We start from the raw sequence: 20,268 nt of genomic DNA, 5'->3' as shown, positions 1-20,268 counted from the left end.
TTAAAGTCAGCACTGGCTAGACGGCCCATGAAAATCACACTTTCACAGGTGTTGATAATCCCTGGGGAGACTGTTGTCAAGTACAAGTGTAAGTGCTCTGGATGTATGTATATACACAGCTTTTGGAGAAGGCTATGCTAGCATGCTACATGTCTTGGGGGGAGACTGTTAAAATACAGACCAGTATGACAAAGCCGAGGAGGTTTTAATCTTCAAATAATTAATATTATTTAGCTGTTACAATAAAAGCAATTAAAACTAACGTTTCTAATCTCAAGTTTTAACCTTTGTAACCACTTTGACATAGACATAAGTATTCACAGATTGCACAAATCACTTCTTGTTTTACAGACCCAGCACCTTAAGTGGGAAGTGTAACTGGGTCAGCATAAGTCATTCTTTTTTGATTGACATTATCCACAAATAAGCAAGTTTCAAAAGTGTGGTATAGGAAAGAAAAGTGAAGTAACTGGATTGGCTTAAATGATGAAAGACATCTACTAATCTCATGCTAGATACAAAACCAAAATAAAAGGAACAAACAAACAAAAAAATCTTAAATGAGATGAAAGATTATATTGATAGATCAGGTTCACAATAAAGATCAGTTGAAAAATCGGAGAGAACTGTTCTGATAGATACAGTGAATATCAGAGGTAAATAAGAGTTAATCTTGGGATTTTAGGAAACTATAGGAGGAGGATGAAGTTATAAGGAAAAGGAGAATAAATTAGAAAAAGTTAGAAAGAATGGTGGTCTAATCTCTCTTTGTCAGAAGATTGAGATGGGCATTTACAAGGAAAAAAGTTAGGTTTTGTTTGGTTTCTGTACAAGTGTGGGCACTGAATGCTAATTCTTGTTGAAACACATTTATGAAAATAATTTGAATTACTAGACAGTCTTGGAAGCAACACAGCATGGTAAGTGGGTAATGACTGGAGCCATTTTTATATTCTTTGCATAAACTGTTACGACTGTTGACCATTACATTATGAAATCAAAAGAAACTGAAGCCATTGCACAGAACGTGCTATGTTCACAGCCTCACTGGAAGGCAAATTCTTACCAAATTGAGTAGGATCCTTGATTTTGATGGTTGATTTTCTAGTTAGATGTTAAGACCAGAAATTCTAACAAAGGTTAACCTTTCATATTAAAAAAAAAATCACTGACTGTTGCTTTTCTATGCTAATTAGTTCTTTTGAATTTTCATTTTTACTTTAAACTTGAAAGAGAAAAAAATATATTCTGAAAATGACTTTATTTTAATTCTGTTTAATGGATAACAAGGTAGGAAGTATTCATTTCTTCCATTAGTTGTTTTGACTCAAATAACTGTTTTGTACCTACTGATAGTCTGAATTTCTAATTCTTAAACACAATCTGTTTTTAATACATGTTTTATTTGAAAATGTAAAATATAAGTACTAAGGGGTTTAAAAAACTGAATGAAAAGGAAGCCAAACCAAAATAAAACCAAGGGACTTGAAAATTTCTTAAAGGTTTTGCAAACAGGGTATACTTAAAAATTATTTTTATAGTCAGGAGAAAACTCAGACTTACTTTCTGTATCTGCTCCTAAAGAGTTCTACTTTTTAAATAATAATAATAATCACCACTGCTATTTATTGAAATAAATATTATGTTCTAAGAACTATAGAGTGCTTATTATATAGGAATTTTCACTCTTCCCCTTATTTTTGGCAAATTAAGACACAGGAAGAAAAAGATTATATATAGTTAATAAATGTTCAAAACTTAGATCTGGTTTGTTTCATAGCCCTGCTCTTAACCACCACAATACACTAGTCTCCATTAGAAATAGAAGGTAAAGAGATGTAAATCTTGAAATAACAGCGTGGTCAAAGAAAATTACCAATGCAATAAATGGATTGCCTTATTTTCAGTAATATGTCTGAAAACATTTATACAATAATCAGATATACAAATAATTTTTTAACCAACATAAAGCTCCTTGGCTTCAAGAGGATATAAAAGGTTCTGCTGTCACAGAAATGAATTCCTGTTTTTCATAATAAACAAAAAGTAGAAGTTTAAAATTTTATTAGATTTTAGAAAGCTAAACAAAGAATTGTGATTTACATGTTATATATTATGTCTAAGACCCAGAACATTGTGATATCACTCAAATTATTTGTCATAATTTTAAAATTCACTAGATTCCTTTTTTCCTTTCAGTAAGAAAGAAAGAAACACTTTGTATTGTCTTTGGTCTTTTGAAAGTTTAAAAAACATGATTAATAATATAAAAAATAAATTTGCAAAATAAGAAATACAAAAGATTTATAAATATAAAAGAAGCTAAATATCATTAATACACCAAATTAAAACAACAAAATATTTCATCTCTATCACTTGTTAAATAAAGAAAAAGCAATATCTAGTAATAATGAATACAAGCATGTTCATATACAGCTGGAGCACATACAAGTCTAGAACCTTTCTACAAGACAGTTGTGCAGACTTTCTTCTTGAAACAATGATTTCACTATTATAAAACTACCAAGGAAATGTATATGGACACATTCAGCCAAAAAAGATTTCCACAGTAATACCACCAAAATAACAGAAAACTTTGAATACCAAATAATAGGAAACTGATAAAGCTTATCACTGTAAAAATATAAAATGCATTATATAGTCATTAAATGATGTATAAGAATGTTTAATGACATAGAAAATTTTTAGTGAATAATTAAAAAACTGATACACATCTTTCATCTTTGTTATTAAACCTATAAATATGTAGAAAAATTAATATCTTGCATCAAAATGGTAACTGCAGTTATCTTTAGATAAGGAGATAATAATATATTTTTACTTATCTACATTGTTTAAAATTCTCACATTCTTAATGTATAATAACAACAATGAAACAGTGCTGTAAAATATAGTGTGGTGTTGATTACAATGGTTTATCTTGATTCTATGAAAAGCAAATAAATTGAGTTCTTCCATTTTTCTCCATATCATTGTGGTGTTTCATATGTTTCTTCTTACTAACAACAGAGGCAGCCTTCACCCCAGCTCTACCCTCACTAGCTACCATCACATTCCAGAAGATATCAGGACATGCTCGAATGCCATCGAGAATCATGCTGGGTGAGTGAATGATTTAAGAGAGTAGATATCGAAAATCTAAATTTTATCTAAAATTATTAAAACACTGCCACTAATACCAAAGGGAACTTCAAATAAAGAATAAGGAAAGAGGTATTTTACTCACAGAGACTTTGTCCTTTGCCTGTTTAAATACACTGGGAGCCTGAGCTGATTCAGCACCTGCTGCTGTTGAAAGAGGAGACACAAACAACCCCACACTTAGTGGCTAAAGATCACATAAATGCATTTTTCATACCTTTTGGATATTCAGTTCTGTCAACAGACTAACGTAAAGTGGATTTTGTTTACACTGAGACTCAAATTCAATAATTAAAGAAATCTGAATAATAACAATATTACAGCATGTGGCTCCCACTACACAGTGTGCTAATTACTATAACCCAGTGTTTACCAAAGCACAGATAAGCACACCAAGTAATTTTCTGTTACCAGTGTACCCTTAAATTACTATAGATCCTTTAGAATGGAAATCACAGGACAGTTATCCGAATGCTGCAGAATTTAAGGAAAAGGGGAGTGTTTGGTTCTAGGGTGGGCATCACATAAGAATACTCACAGAGATTCCCAAACCTTCTTTATGTAGCCACTGGCATATTTCTGCATTTTATATTTTAAACTATTACAGTCTGCCAACCCCTTTTCCTCTACACCCCTGGCATTTCATAATAGTAAGACACATTTGTTTGACATGAAATGTGCCACATGAGAAGGGAAGGGAAGAAAAATAGCTTGTCAAGAAAACAGGAGAAGAATTTCAAGTTCAATAAAATAGACCATGTTCTACACATGCACTTCCTGTATGAAATTATTACCACATCTGTTACTGTTGTTTTTCTTGCTGCTGTTTTATACCTCTGGTTTCAATTTTAAACTCCATTATGTCCGGCATAATTTCTGTTGACAACTTACCTGACTTGACTTAACTATTTTCACAATTGAACACAACCCTTGTGTTTGGGGAAATTATCCCTATTTAACAATTGAACTTAAAAAATAAAAAGCTGGTGTGTTTGCTTTAATTTTCTTTCGCAAGAGAGAAATTCTCAGGAAAAAATACTTATCCTTATAAGCACTCCAAATGAGTTTCAAAAAGGTTTCTCATGCCATATGCAGTTCTAACACAAAAATAATAGTGGCCTACAATATGTTCTATGCTATTTAGGACTGGCTAGTAAGATTATTCACAGATTCTGAAACTGTTTTTTCAAAGAAGCAGTGCAAATTATGGCTCTCTACTATTTCTATAATTTAGCTCATGTTTCTGTGACATATATGCTTTGGTTTAAGTCAGCGGCACTCATTTGGTGTATGCCTTTAGTTTGAGTATCTTAATATCTGAATAAAAAAGAGCAAGATCCTAACTTAGTCCAGAGGTCTTAAATTTCCTTTAATAAACGAAGTAAAAAGGCAAGTTACTCTCAGTGTGGCAAATTGAATACCAATGACACGTGGGTACTTCATCAAACCATTTGACACTTCCTCTGAAATTATACAATCCTAATATAATTTTCATCTTTTCGATGGCATATGGGATTTTTATGCCCAAACCAAGAGATTCTGCCCGTGGAAGCATTTTTCTAAATAGAAAAATTCCAAGTTTAATGAAAATGTACTAAGTGAGATATAAAATTTAGAGATGTCATGTTGATTCATAATTCTTACTTCCTCATTCTAAACTTTCATCATCAAGGTTTGTGTATAATTATAAACCTTCTACTTTCAAATCCTGCCTCATATACTAGTTCTTGAAGGAAGTACATGAGATACTTCCTATATGAAGAACACAAATTAAAAATGCTTGAAATTTTTAGCAGCTATCATAAAACATCAATGCCTTGATATTCTTCTTCTTACAAGGGTTAATGCTGCTGCTAATCCTTTAAAGCCATCCAAAGATTTACGTAAAGGCACTTCTAATGTGTATATAATGGAATGAAAAATATTGCTTTCTGACTCAAGCTCTGATACCTTCCTTTGTAAACTGCAAGTGTGCCATTTAATCAATACTAAAATAAAACATAATTAAGAGTACCCTAATATGATTATACATTTCAAATATATACTTTGCACTGAAATTGAGGAACAGAGTTTACATTATGGATATTACATAGGGGCTTTTATTATGATTTGTAACATGTTTTGCTCCTTATTCCACTGCTTATTTAAACAGTAAAAACAAAGTACATTTGAAGACAACAGAACAATAAGAAGATAGCAAGATAGAAAATAAACCTAAATTCTGAGCTATTTGGAGGAAGGGGTTTATTAAATTTATTAAATTTTTGACTACTACATTATAGTGGGGAATTTAGTATTTTAAATCCAACACATTTTAAGAAAATTCCAAGGACAAAATGTCAACCAAGAGATGCAATATTGTCAGAAAGCCTAGCTAATTTTGGATATGAAAAATAAACTCTGATGGGATTACCAAACAGTTTCTTTTTCCTTTTTTTTTTCCTTTCATCATCGGAAAGCAAAGTAATTTTCCAACCACAATTTTATCCCAGATTTGCTTCTCATTCTCCATCTCAAAATCCCTATGCATTCTTGGTGGTCCTCAGTAAATTCATCAACATCAGTAACAGATTTGGCAGTAACAATATAGAAACTAGGACAAATACGTATGGGTTTAAGCATGAGGGAGGTAAATAAGCAAAATAATGAGAATGCATACCACGGTTATATTCATCGCCATCGTCTAACCAAACACACAGAATGAAAACAGGAATCCCCAGAACGTGACACTAGAGCACAATGCCAAGATACAATCACTGTTAAGTCTGAGCATGACAAAGAAACAGATGGTCATGACCTCTTCTGTAGGGAAGGGGATAAAAAAAGAATAATGATACAAGACACTTAATAGCGAAATTGTTCATGACTGCTGAGATTCTCGGAAGAAAAACAAAATGAAGCTGCTAAGGTAATGAGATAAAAAAAAAAAATACATGTCTATGTTTGCCAGCCACATTGCAGAACTGAACAGTCACCTGTCGTTTTCCGCTTAACACAGGAGAGATGAGTTGGTCTAGTATATTTGATAGCAGGTTTTAAAATGAATTTCCTGGAGGGAGAGTGGGCCTGAACTTCTGTTTTTTTAGCAAGTTCAGCCTTCTTATAAACTGCTATGAATAAGAAAACACAGAAAGCATACCATCAGGAGAAGAATACACACTTGGAGCAAAACCGAACAAAATTTCATCAGTCATTAGTTACCACGGTTAGGCAGTTTCTTCTACAAAAGAGTAATAATGAATTACTTCAAAAACATTGATAAAGAAGTGATTGTGAAATGAACCTTTTTTCCTTCTCACTTCATCTCTGGAGACTGTGCTAGGTTCCTTTTTAGCTATTTTTCTTTCAGGAGTGGAAATTCTGCCTCTCCCGGTTTTAAAAGGCTTTTCTTTTCTATGTTTCTCAAGAGATGATCTCCGAGCTTCCTTTTCAGCTTTCTCCTCTTTAGGGATAGTTTCTAACTGTTCTGTCATGATGCTTCTATCATCATCTGTGGATCAGAGCAAACCATGACAACAACAACAACGACAACATTAGTAACAAATGTACAAAATCCTCCATCTGTCTAACAAAATGCAAAATAAGAGATAAAGGGACATTTTAAAATGTCTAAAATGGGAAAAAAAAAAAAAAACCAAAAACGTTTTTCTACTAGGATACTGGATTTTACTTGGGAGTAGAAAATTGAAAAATATAATGCACACCTTGAGTGTCCACCCAGAGGCTGTCAGCATCCATGATGGAGTCATCAATGGTGGTTTCATCTTTGTAATCCTCGTAGGTTTCTGTCTTATATTCTGAGAGTCCAACCTCTTCTCTCTCAGGGGAAGCCGGAGCCTCTGGGGAACCATCCTTGGGTTCAGCCTGGGCTTCAGCTGCCTCTTCTACTTCAAGTTCTTCCTCAGCATGGGGTGAGGGTCTCCTTTCCACCTCGGGCTGCTCGAGGGCTGCGAAACGCACACTGTGGGCACCTGACTCCCCTTCATCAGTTGTGGTTTGCACGACGGTGATAAAGTCGTCCTCGATGGTCACGACAGACTCAATCACTCCTTTGTGCTCACCAGGACAGGTCTCCACAAACTCCTCCCTGACACCTGGGGCACCCAGGTCGGTGATCTGAAGGGTGTCTGAGCGGAAGAGCAACTTGTCATATTCTCCCCGGGCTTCGATCTCTTCTTCCTCGCTCTGAGCCTCTGCTGGTTCAGCTCTGGCAGCTTCAGGCAACCGCTCGGTAACATCAGAGGGTGTGATGGAAATATCTGGGGTCTCTTGGCTTTCTTCTTTTGGTGGCTGAATAAATTCCATCTGGACATCAGCTCTGTCATCTGCGGCTACATCAGCCTCTGAAACAACAGGTGCACAGGGTATTTCCACAGACAATTTGATGGCAATCTCGTCTTGAATTAGAGAAGATTCTGGGGAAGTTTCCTTCTTGCCCTCATCGGCTTTTAAGGACTCCATGGTGAGGCTTTCATGCTCACCGCTGGACTCATAGGATTCTTCTTTGTCCACAGCCTCCTGGTGAACCAAGTCAGGCTTAGCCACCTTCTCCTTGACTTCTGTTTCACTAACTTTGGTGCCTTCTTTCAAGTGGCTGGACTCAACACCCATAAATGCATCTACCTCCTGAGGGGCTGTGGATGAGGGGGCGAGGTCCTGGGTAGCCTCAAGTTTAAGCTCTGCTGCCTCTCCAGCATCTACGTGTAGCCCTGAGGCCATCTGTCCAAAGTCACTGATTTTAATATCTAACTGACCTTGTTCAGCTTTCTTCACAGCCAAATCCAGTTCTGGTTCAGCTTTTTTGGACGGTTCTACCTCAGCTACCTCTGGCACTGAACTAAGACCTTTCTCTGCTTTCTCAGCCATGACAGGTGATGCATCTTTAGAGACTGTCAGTTCTCTGGCTGAAGCTTGCTCCTGGGTCACTCCTAATCCAAGAGTTTCAACTTCATCACCAGCCTCTTCTGTTTCCTTGGCATGCTCTTTTGAATCAGCATGTTCTTCACTTTTCTCTAGGACAGTATCCAGCTTATCATTGGCTTTCTTCTCCTGATCAAACTCCCTACTCAGTCCTGATTTGTCACCAGAGATAGGTGGGGATGCTTCCTTCTCAGCACTGACTTCATCTTTTACTCTCCCGGCAGCTGCCAGCTTGACTTCAATTAATGAAAGATCGGTGGCCAAATCTCTTCGTGCTTTATCATCAGTGCCTTCATAAAAGGAACCACTCTCCCCAGATAAATTCTCACTGTCTTGAACAGGTGACGGGAGGGGGACTGTGTATTTATTGAACACACAGTAGCCCAGGTCTTCAAGTTGACTGTCAGTTTTAACGATGATGTGGTTTTCATCAGTGACCGGGGGCAAGCCAGTGCTACTCTCCTCCACCACAGTCTCTGATGGGACTGATTTTCTCCTGGCAACATCAGTGTCTGCACTCACGGAAGCTAATCTTGACCGTGTGCCTGCCAGGTCTAGCATTTCAGGCAAGTCAGGAGCCATGACAGTACCATTTTTGTAATAATCTTTGGCTAGGAAAGGCGACTCACATGATGTCTCGATTCGGGCATTTTCCTCTCCAGTATCTTTTTCTTCCTTTACCTGTTCTTTTTCTTCTTTGCTTTCGGTTGGGAAGCAAGGGGCTTTGTCCACGGCAGGTGTTGTAGCTGGAAGGTAATCATCTCCTTCATCCATACTTCCACTAGTGTTGGTTAGAATGTCAGAAGCCAGGGGGGAAAGATCATGCCCTCGACCGAAGTTAAACCCAAGGGCTATGGAATCCAGGCAAGACATGGGCAAATTGATGGACATGCTTCTTTGTTCTATTGCAGACCTACCACCAAGTCCTAAACTCCTGCTTAGCGTTAGATCATCCTTATTCTTACTGTGGAGATCCCTTTTCTCTCCGTACACTTTTGGATCAATAGTGAACATTCTTTCTTGGGGAGAACTGGGTTCTTCTGGTAAGTCAGATGGATAACTCTGTGCGAGAGTGCTATACCCTGCTTCTTGTGCCGGAGCACTGGGCTGGGGTTCTTCTTCTGGAAGTGCCTTGTCGCCATCTTTATGCATGGGAGACACAGTATCAAAAGCCTCTTGGGCACTTTCTCTTGTGTCACTTAGTTCATAGTAATCACTGCCTGGCTGGATGCTTTTGGTCACTTCTTCTTTCAAGGCGGATGTTTCAAAGTACTTGGACATTCCTGACTTGTCCTCATAAAATGGCATGTCAAGTTCAGCTGATGTTACAACTCCAACTCCTTCTACCTTATGATCTTTGTCAGCAACTTTTTCTTCAAAGAGCTCCTGGGTGGCACTCTTTTCACTTAGTGCAGTTGGTTCAGTCATGACTTTTTCCAGTGTCTGAGTGGTCATGGCTGAATCAGTAACTGCTTGCTCCAAACTTACAGGGAATGAGTCCTGTTTTAATATATCTGTGGGAGGCTCCTGGCCCTTCTCTTCTTTTTTGGAGTAAGTGTGTTCGGTGGAAGGTTGAATTATATTTGTTTCTTCATCTATCAATTTTGGGGGTTCGCTCTCTTTTGGCATGGCTTCTTTGTCAGAAATGGTTGGTTTTTCTTCAAGCTTTAGGTGAGGTTCCTTTTCAGCAAGTGTAGATTCCTGTCCACTGAGGGTGGGAGTCTCTTTTATCTGCACACTCTCTTCCTTTATCATCCCTTTCTCTTCTCCTGAAACTTTCTCTGGGACACACTCTTCCACAATTGAAACGTGAGCATCTTTGGGTGCAGCAACTGCCTCTGAGGCTGGTGCTTCTGCTATTTTGTCAGGTTGATCCTTCTGGGGCTCTTCAACTTTAGAACTATCTTTGGCAGTTGCTGGGCTATCAGTTTCTTCCAGAGATTTTTGGTCATCTGGCTGTAACAGGGCGGGAGCAAAGGGTGATGCTGCTGCAACTATTTCATGCTTTGAGATGTCAAAAGGAAGAGTGAAGCTTCCACCCTGAAAGGGACTCGGCATGGGAGAATCAAATTGTTTCCCTTCCCATTTTGGGATATCCTCAAGTACATCTTTTTCCTTCATGGGTGTTAGAGGGCCAGGAGATACAGGAGCAACTAAACCCCACTCGTCCTTTTTGGCTTCTGTTGGCATTTGGATGAACCAGTCCTTCTGCTCTTTTGCAGCTGTGGGCTCTGCAGGAAGGCCAATATCAGGTACCACTAGGCTTGGTTCTGTCTTGGGTTTTGTATCTTCTAGGCTGGCACCAAGAGTGTGCCCAAACAGAGTGGGAGGTGCTTTTTCTTCTTCTATGCCTTGTACGTCCTTTTTATCAGGGGAAGTTTTAGTTGTTTCCAGCTGAGAAACTAAGGCAGCATGCTTAAGGTCTTCACCAGGCTTACTTTCTGTCTCTGGTTCCTTTTCCTTCTTGTCTAGTGGCTCGGCTGGAGAGGGAGTCAATTCCTGTTGATCATGAAACTCCATCTTCGAGGCTGTAAGTAAACCTGAAGTAATTGGGTTGATTTTTAAACATAATAGGCAAGGGCTTTCAGGCAGTAAGCTTAAAATTATTTTTTGAAATGGCAAATGAATGGTAGGCTTGAAAGAAAAACTATGAAACATGCAAGCATGCTATTCATTTAAAAATTAAAATGAAAATGTCAGGACTGAGATACATTTGTATGATTGCTACAATAAACTCCCACTGTGAATTAATGTGTACAGAAATTGAAATAAGAGTATATTTTGAATACTCTTTTTTCCTTTGTTTGTTTGGTCTCTCTAAACAGTACTTGATGTGTCCTATAGTAGAAAAAAATGTCATATGCCTTCTACAGATAAAAACTACAAATTAAAGAAAATTTAATAAGTAGTTAACATTAGGGTACAAAATAATCTATATAATCTATAATCTAAATATGGAAAAGAATTGGTTTCAGCCAAACTTTTTCTTTTCTCATTGCAAAGTGAATTGGTAGCCCATAGGCAGAAGGCCAATTAATTTATAATAATATGTGTTAAATAATTTCAGCTAACTTGACTAACAAATGCCAAGACCAGTTTTGGGGGCATTGAAATGTTCCTAGAATAAACTTTTAGAAGTCATCTAAGATTAAATTTCAGTAATACAAATAAATAATTGCTATAGACTTTGTTTGATATGACCTAAATATTAACAAGACAATTTCTACCATGTATCAAAATTCCTAAATCCTAATCATTACTTAGTCTGTATGATAGATGTAAGAAAATCTGAATTATACTGTTAATACTAGGAAGTTACATGAATAACAAAATTTTAATAAGAGTAAACTATTAAAATGCCTTTTTCTCCTTGGTCATGACCTCATTTCCTGGAATGTGACCAACAGGTGAAGCACTGACCAATATTGGCTTTAGAGATGCTTCACAGAGACTAAATGAGTCTTTGTAATTTTTATTTGTTCACCAATTCAAAAGGCTCCAGAGTGTCACTTGTATTTTACAGCCAAAGTTATTTCATTGTGGTCACTAAGCCTAAATGTTAATTGTCTGGAGAAGATTTGGGGAAAATTAATAAAATTCAGTCATCTGTTGAAGGGCAAGTGTATGGATCATCATTAACTTAAATACTTGTGTGTTGTCTTGTCACAATAGAAAATAAATACCTTATGAATTTTTTAGTAAAGTTTAGATGAATGAAAACTCAAGAGAGATGGTGATGATCAAAGGGTTTGGTTGCCATGGAAAGGAAATGATACGAGAAGCATCAGCAGGTGCTTTTAAGGAAACTAAACCAGTATTCACTGAAGCATAAAAAAAATTAGCACATTGTGGTTGCAGACAAAAACCATTCTACAATTGAAGCCCGTAATAATGTGCCAAAATCCACCTCTACGGTTTGAAAGAAAAGCATATGAATTGCTGTCCCCCAAAATAAAAATAAAAATATACATGTATTAGCAATGTGACTGGCAAACATTTGAGATGAGGGGGGGCGGGGGCGGAAAAAAAGCTCACACAGCGTCATCAGCCTGGCTGCAAAGCGTATTGTATCATGGCAAAGTAAAACCAGGAATCAGCTGCAGCAGTGGAAAACCAAGCTGCCACACAGCACCTGCACAAGCCACACTCTTTGCTCTTTAAGTCTCAGACAGGGGTCTTGGTATCATGAGACGACCCAGCGATGGAATAGCATTGGAAAGGCATCAGATTGATAAGCTGCTGGAGAGATCTCTTGCAACAAAACACATGCAAATCCTAAGAAAGACACACCTTCCCCGGCAGAGGAAGGGGTTTTTACTTCTGGAGACACCTCCGTGACCGTGACCTCTTTTACACTTTTCTCCTGTGGGGCCCCTGCTGGGGCGCTGTCTGCAGGAACTACTTGGGCCTCCGCACTAGACTCCACTTGGCCCTCACTGAGGCCCTTGGGCTGGTCTGAGACCTTGGCAGCCCCACACTCTTTCTCAGGAAGAGTGGCAGGTTTCTCTTCCTCAGCCACTGGACTCTCTAGCGTTTCTTCTTCTTAGGGATGAAAAAGATGTTGACATCATGACCATAGAAACATATATGAAACAACAGAAATATTATTCAAGGAACGCTTTCAGCTCTATTTTATTGACCTCACAAGAACCTCTTTTATTGTTTGGATGAACAAATTAATATCTTAACGCAATGGACATTATGTATTGCTTGGAAAACTAGTAAATATAATCAGCTAATAATGATGCCTTTTAAAGTCTCATTAAAAGGCTATTTATTTTAAAACTTGAGAGCTGAAAGGTTTTATTGCTCTATTACCCTTAGTGGAAATGGCAGTAAGTCGCACACAATGTGGAAAGCTGGCTGGAAATAAGAGATGGCGCTGCCAGATAACAGATGGTTGTGAAAAGACAGATGCATTGATGTGCTGCAACAAACCTTTAAGTTTGTAAGTCATGTGCTGTTTTCTCCAATGCAGGAAGCCCCTACATACGAATTCCTGATTACTTAATTTAAAACGTGCAAACTTCACTAAAGGGATCTTTGGGAGTAAAAAGCCTGGCCACAGAATAATATCCAATCAACCACTTTGTTATCAACTTTATCAGGAAATCCATTAACACTCTTTAAGACATACTTTATTTAGTATTTTTAAGGCCAAAGACTACCTAACTCAATTAATTTGACCTTCATTGCATTATATGATTGGAGAATGTAAAAATTTTTAAAGAAGTAAGTAAAATATTTTGAAAACAAGGTCCAGGTAAAAGTTAATTTCATTGCAATTTAGAAAAGTCTACCTCTGGGACACGATTGTTATCATATTGTTCAAACCACTGAAATATCAGTAGTATAGTTCTTGTATAGTTCTCTTTGACACTAAAGAAAGAAAGAAAATGTGCATATTATAAAGTTTCATTTCTGCAATTCAAAACAAAACCACCAAGAAGAGATAGCTGAGTGGCAACAAAACTGCCAAAATATCCTCCCCAAAGATGTATATCACACAGAAAAATATTAACAATTAAAATGTAATAAAACAAATTTATGAAAAGCCATGAATTATGCTGTCATTTGTTTCTCATTTACACTTCAAATATCAGTAAAATAAATCCCATTTTATTGCTTAAGAAATTAGAGGGAAATATTTAAGCTGTCTTATAGTTCTTCAAATGAATGATTCTTTTGAAATTCCTATGAACAATCATAATATTGTTTAAATGGATCTGTGAAGAAGACTATAGATGGAAAGGAGAGAAATTTTTTGAGAAACATTAAAGCCCTTATGGGGAAAAGAGAGAACTGCTACTATTTCTTCACATTTAACGCACAGATACTTTCATTTTTGTAATTTAACTATGTCAGTAACATTTTAATAATTCAGATTCTAACTTATTATTAAGGCAATTTTTACAATGCCATAGAATTAGAGATTTTGATTAAAGCTAAGAGACTTTTAATATAGCTGCTTTACTAATGTCACCTTATTGGATGAAATCAATTTATTTTACATTTTTTCTAAATCCATGTAATTTTTTAGCTTTCCAGTTTCTCATTTTGTATAAATCATGTTTATTTCCACACCTGTTCTTTATTCAAAATTCACATATTTTTCTTAATTATTTTAAGTCCGTTTAAGTTTACTCAATATACATTGTATTTTTCTATCAGAATGTCTGAACCATTGGTGCTCTTGCCTTGGAACTATCTGCCTGTACATTAAATATTATGCCATACAAAAATAAACTCTTCACTTAAGCAAGTTATTTTTCCCCATTTCAAAATGACATTTACCTAAACAAAAAAAAATTAGCCCTATTTTTTTCTATATAATACTACCTTGTTAGAATGAGATAAATTGCAGCCCACTGCCCACTTATTTTATCCTCTCCACAGCTTACTATACACAAGGTCTCCACCTTCAAAAGACTGGAATGACAAAAGCTTGGGAGCATTTCCTTCATTTTAGCCCACCTCTACTTATTTGAACCAAGATTTAGTCACCTGAGGAAGCCTCTATATTTTCTGTAGATGTTTAAGTGATTTGGAGAAATAAATTCATTCCATAACATTTATTCTACCCTAAACAATTATTTCTCTTTTAAAAGGCTATCACATTAACATGGCACTAAATAGAAACCTAACTCTCTAAGTCTGTTCTAGTAATATGGAAAAATTATATTAAGGGTCATCTTCTTTGGTTTGGGTAAGAAGATACATTCTTTCCCTATTGATATATTTGCAAGGGGTAGAAAGAAGTCATACTTGTTTGAACTTTTTTTGCTTCCTTCTCAGAAGCCGCGAAGAAAAAAAAGAAGCACTCACATGTCTTAAATCAGCCTTCTTCCATATAAATTGTTGAGGCATTTGGATGGACATGAGCGATATAGGGACTTCACTTTCATATGGAAAAAACAGGCTCCTGTCCCTCCCACCCACACATGGAGGCACACTTAAGGTGATGCACGTGGTCAAAGCTGCGGGCAGGGGAGGAGGAGCTAAGGGGACCATGCTTGGTTCACCTTTCTCCCGGCCTAAGTGGGCCTCTGCACTCTGCGCTGGGCCACTGGGGAGCACACTAGAGGCAGTCCACTGTGAGCTGAACAAAGGATGCTCATAGTACTCCTCATCGGAATTGGAAGGGTCATCATCAGGCACAGACACCGAGATGGAGGGGGCTAGGAGTCTACGCCTCTCCCCGCTGGTGGCAGGTTCGTGGCTGGGGAACCTGTGTAGAGGACCCACTTGATCCTCAGCCCCTTCATCTACAAACAGACACACAGGAAAAAACTGCAGGGAAAACTGGACAAGACAGACACAAGATCAGACGGACGAGACAAACATTTGCACAGGACATGGGGTCACGGAAGCAGCACAGCAGGATGGAGAGGGATGAGTGAGACCAAGCTGGCGGAGGATGGGAGACAGTGAAATTTCATGCTTCAGTAGCCACTGAATTTAAACGCTCCCTTTTGGAATCTTGTCATTGATCTAAATGAACCCAGTGCTCTGACACTCCCACTGCATAATAGAAATTATCTTTACATCTTCCTCAAATGAGTTAAAATAACAACAGAAACACTGGGAAAGAAACAAAGCACTACAAAACAAATGCATTTGTTAGAAGAAATTCTTTCAAGTATGTACATTTTCTCATGTTTTTATCAATACATTTGTAAGTTATAAAAGAGGAAAGCTGTTAGGACCTGACGCCTGTACAATTCTGAGAGAAACTGGGCCTGTGGAAGTACAACCTTCATTATCTAGTATGCGCGCGTGGTTAGCATTTTGGTTGATTTAATTTTTAGTTCATGACTTCTACCAGAAAGTAATTTTTAATTTCAATCCTGTTAAGAAAAATCTACAATGCATTATGCTTCTTTCCTGTCTTGCTTAGGGGAACACAACTGGCATAGCTTTTTCTTTGGATGCAAACTCCTAGGCATCCTTTTGAACCCTAGTTCTTATCTGCATGGCTGTGAAAGTATTAGAAATTACCTAGCAACATACACTTGTTTTCTTGTGTTCTGCTTCTCTTTGGAAGGCTTAATAGAGATACAGTTAGCTGAGAATTTCTACTGAGGTGGCTTCTGACCCATCACAATTGTAGTCTATGAAGTTTCACTTGTACTACTGTTTTTATATTTCAAAGCCCTCATTGTATATTTCTCATGGAAATGCTAAAGAAGCTGCTCTCATTTCTTTTCTTTCCCACGTCTTAGCTTAGAAATCTGTATTACTTAAATATATTTCCTTAGAAATATGAGTGTATATCAATCAATTTGCTTAGCATTTCAATAAGCCTAAAGAATGATCACAAAGAACAATATCTGGCTGAGACACTGTATGTATTCAGGCCTACATGGCTGATTACTAAATTTGTTAACCACTATTTATTTACCTATATAGAGAAATAATTAAAAATTTTTGTAATTTTCAATAAGATCAAAATGCAGTAGCTATCTGTATAATTTTTATTTCTATCAAAATTTAAGTGGACAGAATTACAGCATTAATTTGAAAATGCACTGAATTTTTAGCACAATAACTTATTTTCAGTCAACTGAGTGCTGATAACTGGAAATAAACCTGAAATCATAAGGACACTAAAATAATATTTTGAAGAGAGAATGTTTTTAATCTTTTGAACATATTATTTACTGATTGTTCCATGGAAGTTGTTTCTAGATGGGTGCTCAGAACTTTCCCAGCCACAATGCTTATTATATCATGGGATAGAAGAAACCTAAAATTATATTTGATATTGTTAGTTCAACTCGGCATGATTTCTCAGCTGAGCAGATGACTGGGTGAGATCTGGCCTACAACACTGGCTGAATCATAAGTCTTGGGCTTGTCACAAGTCCCAGCCATTCATATCTCCTCTAGTGACTCCCGAGGCTGTAGACTCCCCAGGGACACAAACTTTTTCTAAAACTTCTAATACATTCAAACAGATTACATGGATAATCAATAAGTGAAAATGGCATATTTGCCTCTCTGCTTTTCAACATTTTCTAGGGAGGACAGCAGACTACAATTCAAAACTAAAGAATTTAAACCTGAGAGATGATAGTTTAAAGGCAATTCTCCTTGGATAGTTTAGCCTTTTGAAGATTTTGGCTTCCTCTTTCTTGTTGTTTCTTGAAAGTGACAAGATGTGAAAACAACCCAGAGTCTTGCTTCAGATCCAGAACATTTCAAAGAAACAGTACTTTCTATTCTGAAAACTTTGGCTAATCAGGGAACAACAAAAACAACAAAAACTTTGAGTGCTTCAGTGGAAAAGTAGCTTCTCTGTAGTATTTGTCTGGCTTTTAGCCAGGCAACTTCAAAAAGAATGTCTGGCAAAGCCCAGTCCCCTCTGGGGTACTCCAAGTCTCTGTTTAGGACCTATGAGCCTGAAGTCCATCTACAGTACATGTCCCAGAGATGTGCCAGTGAAGTGATGCTTAGAGGACCATGTTCGCTGGCTAAAGTTCAGAGACTGTACCAGTGCATGGGCTTCCAGTAATAATGCTAGAAGACAAGAGATCTTCATTTGCTATAGGATTGTGTATGGCAGGTGCTGTCAGTTCACCCAAATGGAGGTGTGACACACAATAAATAAATTTATAAATGAATGAATTTTATATATATAATAATTATAAATGAATACATTATAAATGAATGAATTATTTACTTGGGAGTTGTTTGGAAAAAAAGGAAATCAATCCAGTGTCTTGTAACCAAAATACTCTCATTAGAAGATGACTTCACTCTCATTGTCCCACAGTAAGAGCCTAGCTAGATTTAGCGATGCAGTGAGGGTGTTTGTAGCAACTTCAGTTTCCCAGGTGGCTAAGTGAGTAAAGACCCTGCCTGCAGTGCAGAAGACACAGATTCAGTCTCTGGATCAGGAAGATTCCCTGGAAGAGGGCATGGCAACCCACTCCAGTATTCTTGCCTGGAGAATCCCATGGACAGAGGAGCCTGGTGAGCTACAGTCGATGGAACTGCAAAGAGTTAGACACGACCAAAGCAATTGAGCACAGCAGATTTGAATTTAAACCCTGGATAAGCCACTTATTAGCTGTGACATCCTGGGCAACAGTGGAAGTGAGTATTATCTATGTGAGTATTCTGTGTGGGTTGCTTGAAGGATTAAATGGGAAGGTATTTGAGAAAGCACCAAGAATCATTCTTGATTCCATAGACGTTAATATCTCTATCTTTAGTCTATCAGACAAGTTGTCATGTACCTTTACTCTTTACTTTGATTTGATACATCAAAGCTAGACTTAGGAGATTTACGAAAAATGAATTCATAACAGTTTTGCTCTTTAAGGCCAGGATTGAATGTCTCCTTTTATTATAAGTACATTTGCTTTTGGACACTTGGTTATGTCACAAAATAGTCTGCTTCATTTAATAATATACTGTGAACCTTGGACTTTTACATAGTTCCTTTGCATAATGATAATCTTTAAAAATGAAGCTTACCTGGTTTTAGTGGAGAACTACATTTCCCCTAATTTGCTTTCATACAAAATTTTCTTTAAAAGAAGCACTTGAAAATTTATATTGGGTAAAGTTTGCCACACAAAATTCAGTCTTGATCTGTGAGCCCTCTTGGGTACAATGAGTAGTCACATTTATGAGAGATTGAACATCTTGGGGTATTAGTGACTCCGACTTGGTGATCTTGCCGGCATCACAGCTTCTACCCCATGGCCTAACCTAGAGCAGCTGACTCCTCTTACATAGTGTCCCAACTTCTCTAAGCCCTTTCCAGTCTACAAGCTTTGGACTGAGGACTTCTCAGTTTGCCAACTGTGTCTGCTGCCCTAGAATGATATGGAGGGAAACTGCTTCCGGTTAACAGTTACAGTGCGCCAGCCACATCACTGACACAGGAAATCATCAGCCTAGGATTCTGAGCAAACCTAAGAGGGTGGAAGGACTCCTGGTTCTGTTTTCAGATTTTTCCATTGCTCTTGCATGGGCTTCCAAATTCTAACAGTTCAGTTCAAGTGGTAACTATTATGGTTAGGCCAAAAAGAAAGGGGAACTTAATTTGAAAATATAATAACTAGTTCAGTTTGGTTCACTGTACCTGTGTTTCCTTTCTAAGTGTGCTACTTACTTAATTTTTTTCATCAAAATCTCTTTGTTCCCCAGAATAAGTACATAGTCTTATGAATATTACACCAATTATAATACATGAATATTCATACATGACAGTAATTAATATCTTAAATTATTTTTAGTAGAAGCATCCATGCTTCCCCTTTGGGAAAGAACAGCTTTTAGAATGTTTGCTAATTAATAAAAAGCCTATCCTCAAAATCAATGAAATACTCAATTTAATCTAAGAATATTTACATAAAAGGACTGAACTGTGATATTCACTGTGCCTTTAGATTGAAGTTGCTTTAAGGGTGTTTCGAGGAGGGTAAAAAATCTAGGTGGAAAAATCTACCTGCTTTCTTTCCAGTCAATGTGCTATGAGCAATATATTAAAAACTTTGGCTGTGTCTTCACAAACCAATTGATTTGAAAATTTGAAAAGTTGATTCTTGTCTTGTGGATTTTCACTAATTTTTTTCTGATAAAACAAAACAAATGTTGTTATACATACTTTAAGAGTGGTATAAAATAAAAGAGAGGAACTAGTTTGATTGCCTAGATCACATGCCTTTCATAAAATTAAGGTAAAAATATTACCTAATCTTTTAAATCAGTGGAGTTTGAAATTACATATTTTTTCTATATAACTAAAAAATATGATTATCTTTTTAAAAGCAAACCATTAGGATTTTGTATAGGTTGAGGCTTTCTTTTGAAAAAAATTAAATAAAAATACATATTCAGTTTGAAAATGTTAAAAATATCTTCAAATTACTTTCAGTAGGAAGTAAGTTGACATTTTCCCCAAATATACTGAAACATCTTGAGGAAAACAATCCCGAAATGTGAAGAAACAGTTACTTTGGAATATGATACCTAAGTTACCAAGATATGAAAGTGATTCTATTTTTAATGTATACTTTCACTATATCTATGGTACACCCTCCAGAAACAGACTGGATGAGTCTCAGATGGCTGGGAAGACCCTGTTGCCCTTATAACTCAAACTCACATTTAACAGTAAGAAGAATGAATTACTTGACCTCTAGGTGACTTGGGAGTCAACGTCATACCCCT

General features: G+C 36.9%; 1 protein-coding gene across 7 annotated transcripts in view; it reads right to left on the bottom strand.

The window, feature by feature from the left end:
* Positions 1-20,268, bottom strand: part of MAP2 (microtubule associated protein 2) — a 133,478-nt gene that overhangs the window by 28,420 nt on the left and 84,790 nt on the right. For 4 of the 7 annotated variants that reach the window (XM_055573319.1, XM_055573322.1, XM_055573323.1 and 1 more), the window contains exon 6: positions 3,248-3,309. In XM_055573319.1, coding sequence (XP_055429294.1) covers positions 3,248-3,309 — 62 coding nt within the window. Of the gene's footprint in view, positions 1-3,247; positions 3,310-6,137; positions 6,273-6,445; positions 6,653-6,866; positions 10,623-12,372; positions 12,625-20,268 lie in introns of all 7 variants that reach the window. The other 3 variants (XM_055573320.1, XM_055573325.1, XM_055573326.1) reach the window with 2 other exon arrangements.

This window comes from Bubalus kerabau, chromosome 3, assembly GCF_029407905.1.
Source record: "Bubalus kerabau isolate K-KA32 ecotype Philippines breed swamp buffalo chromosome 3, PCC_UOA_SB_1v2, whole genome shotgun sequence".
NCBI lineage: Eukaryota > Metazoa > Chordata > Mammalia > Artiodactyla > Bovidae > Bubalus > Bubalus kerabau.
Note: the sequence above shows the minus strand (reverse complement) of the source record. Positions and strands in the feature narration are given on the sequence as shown.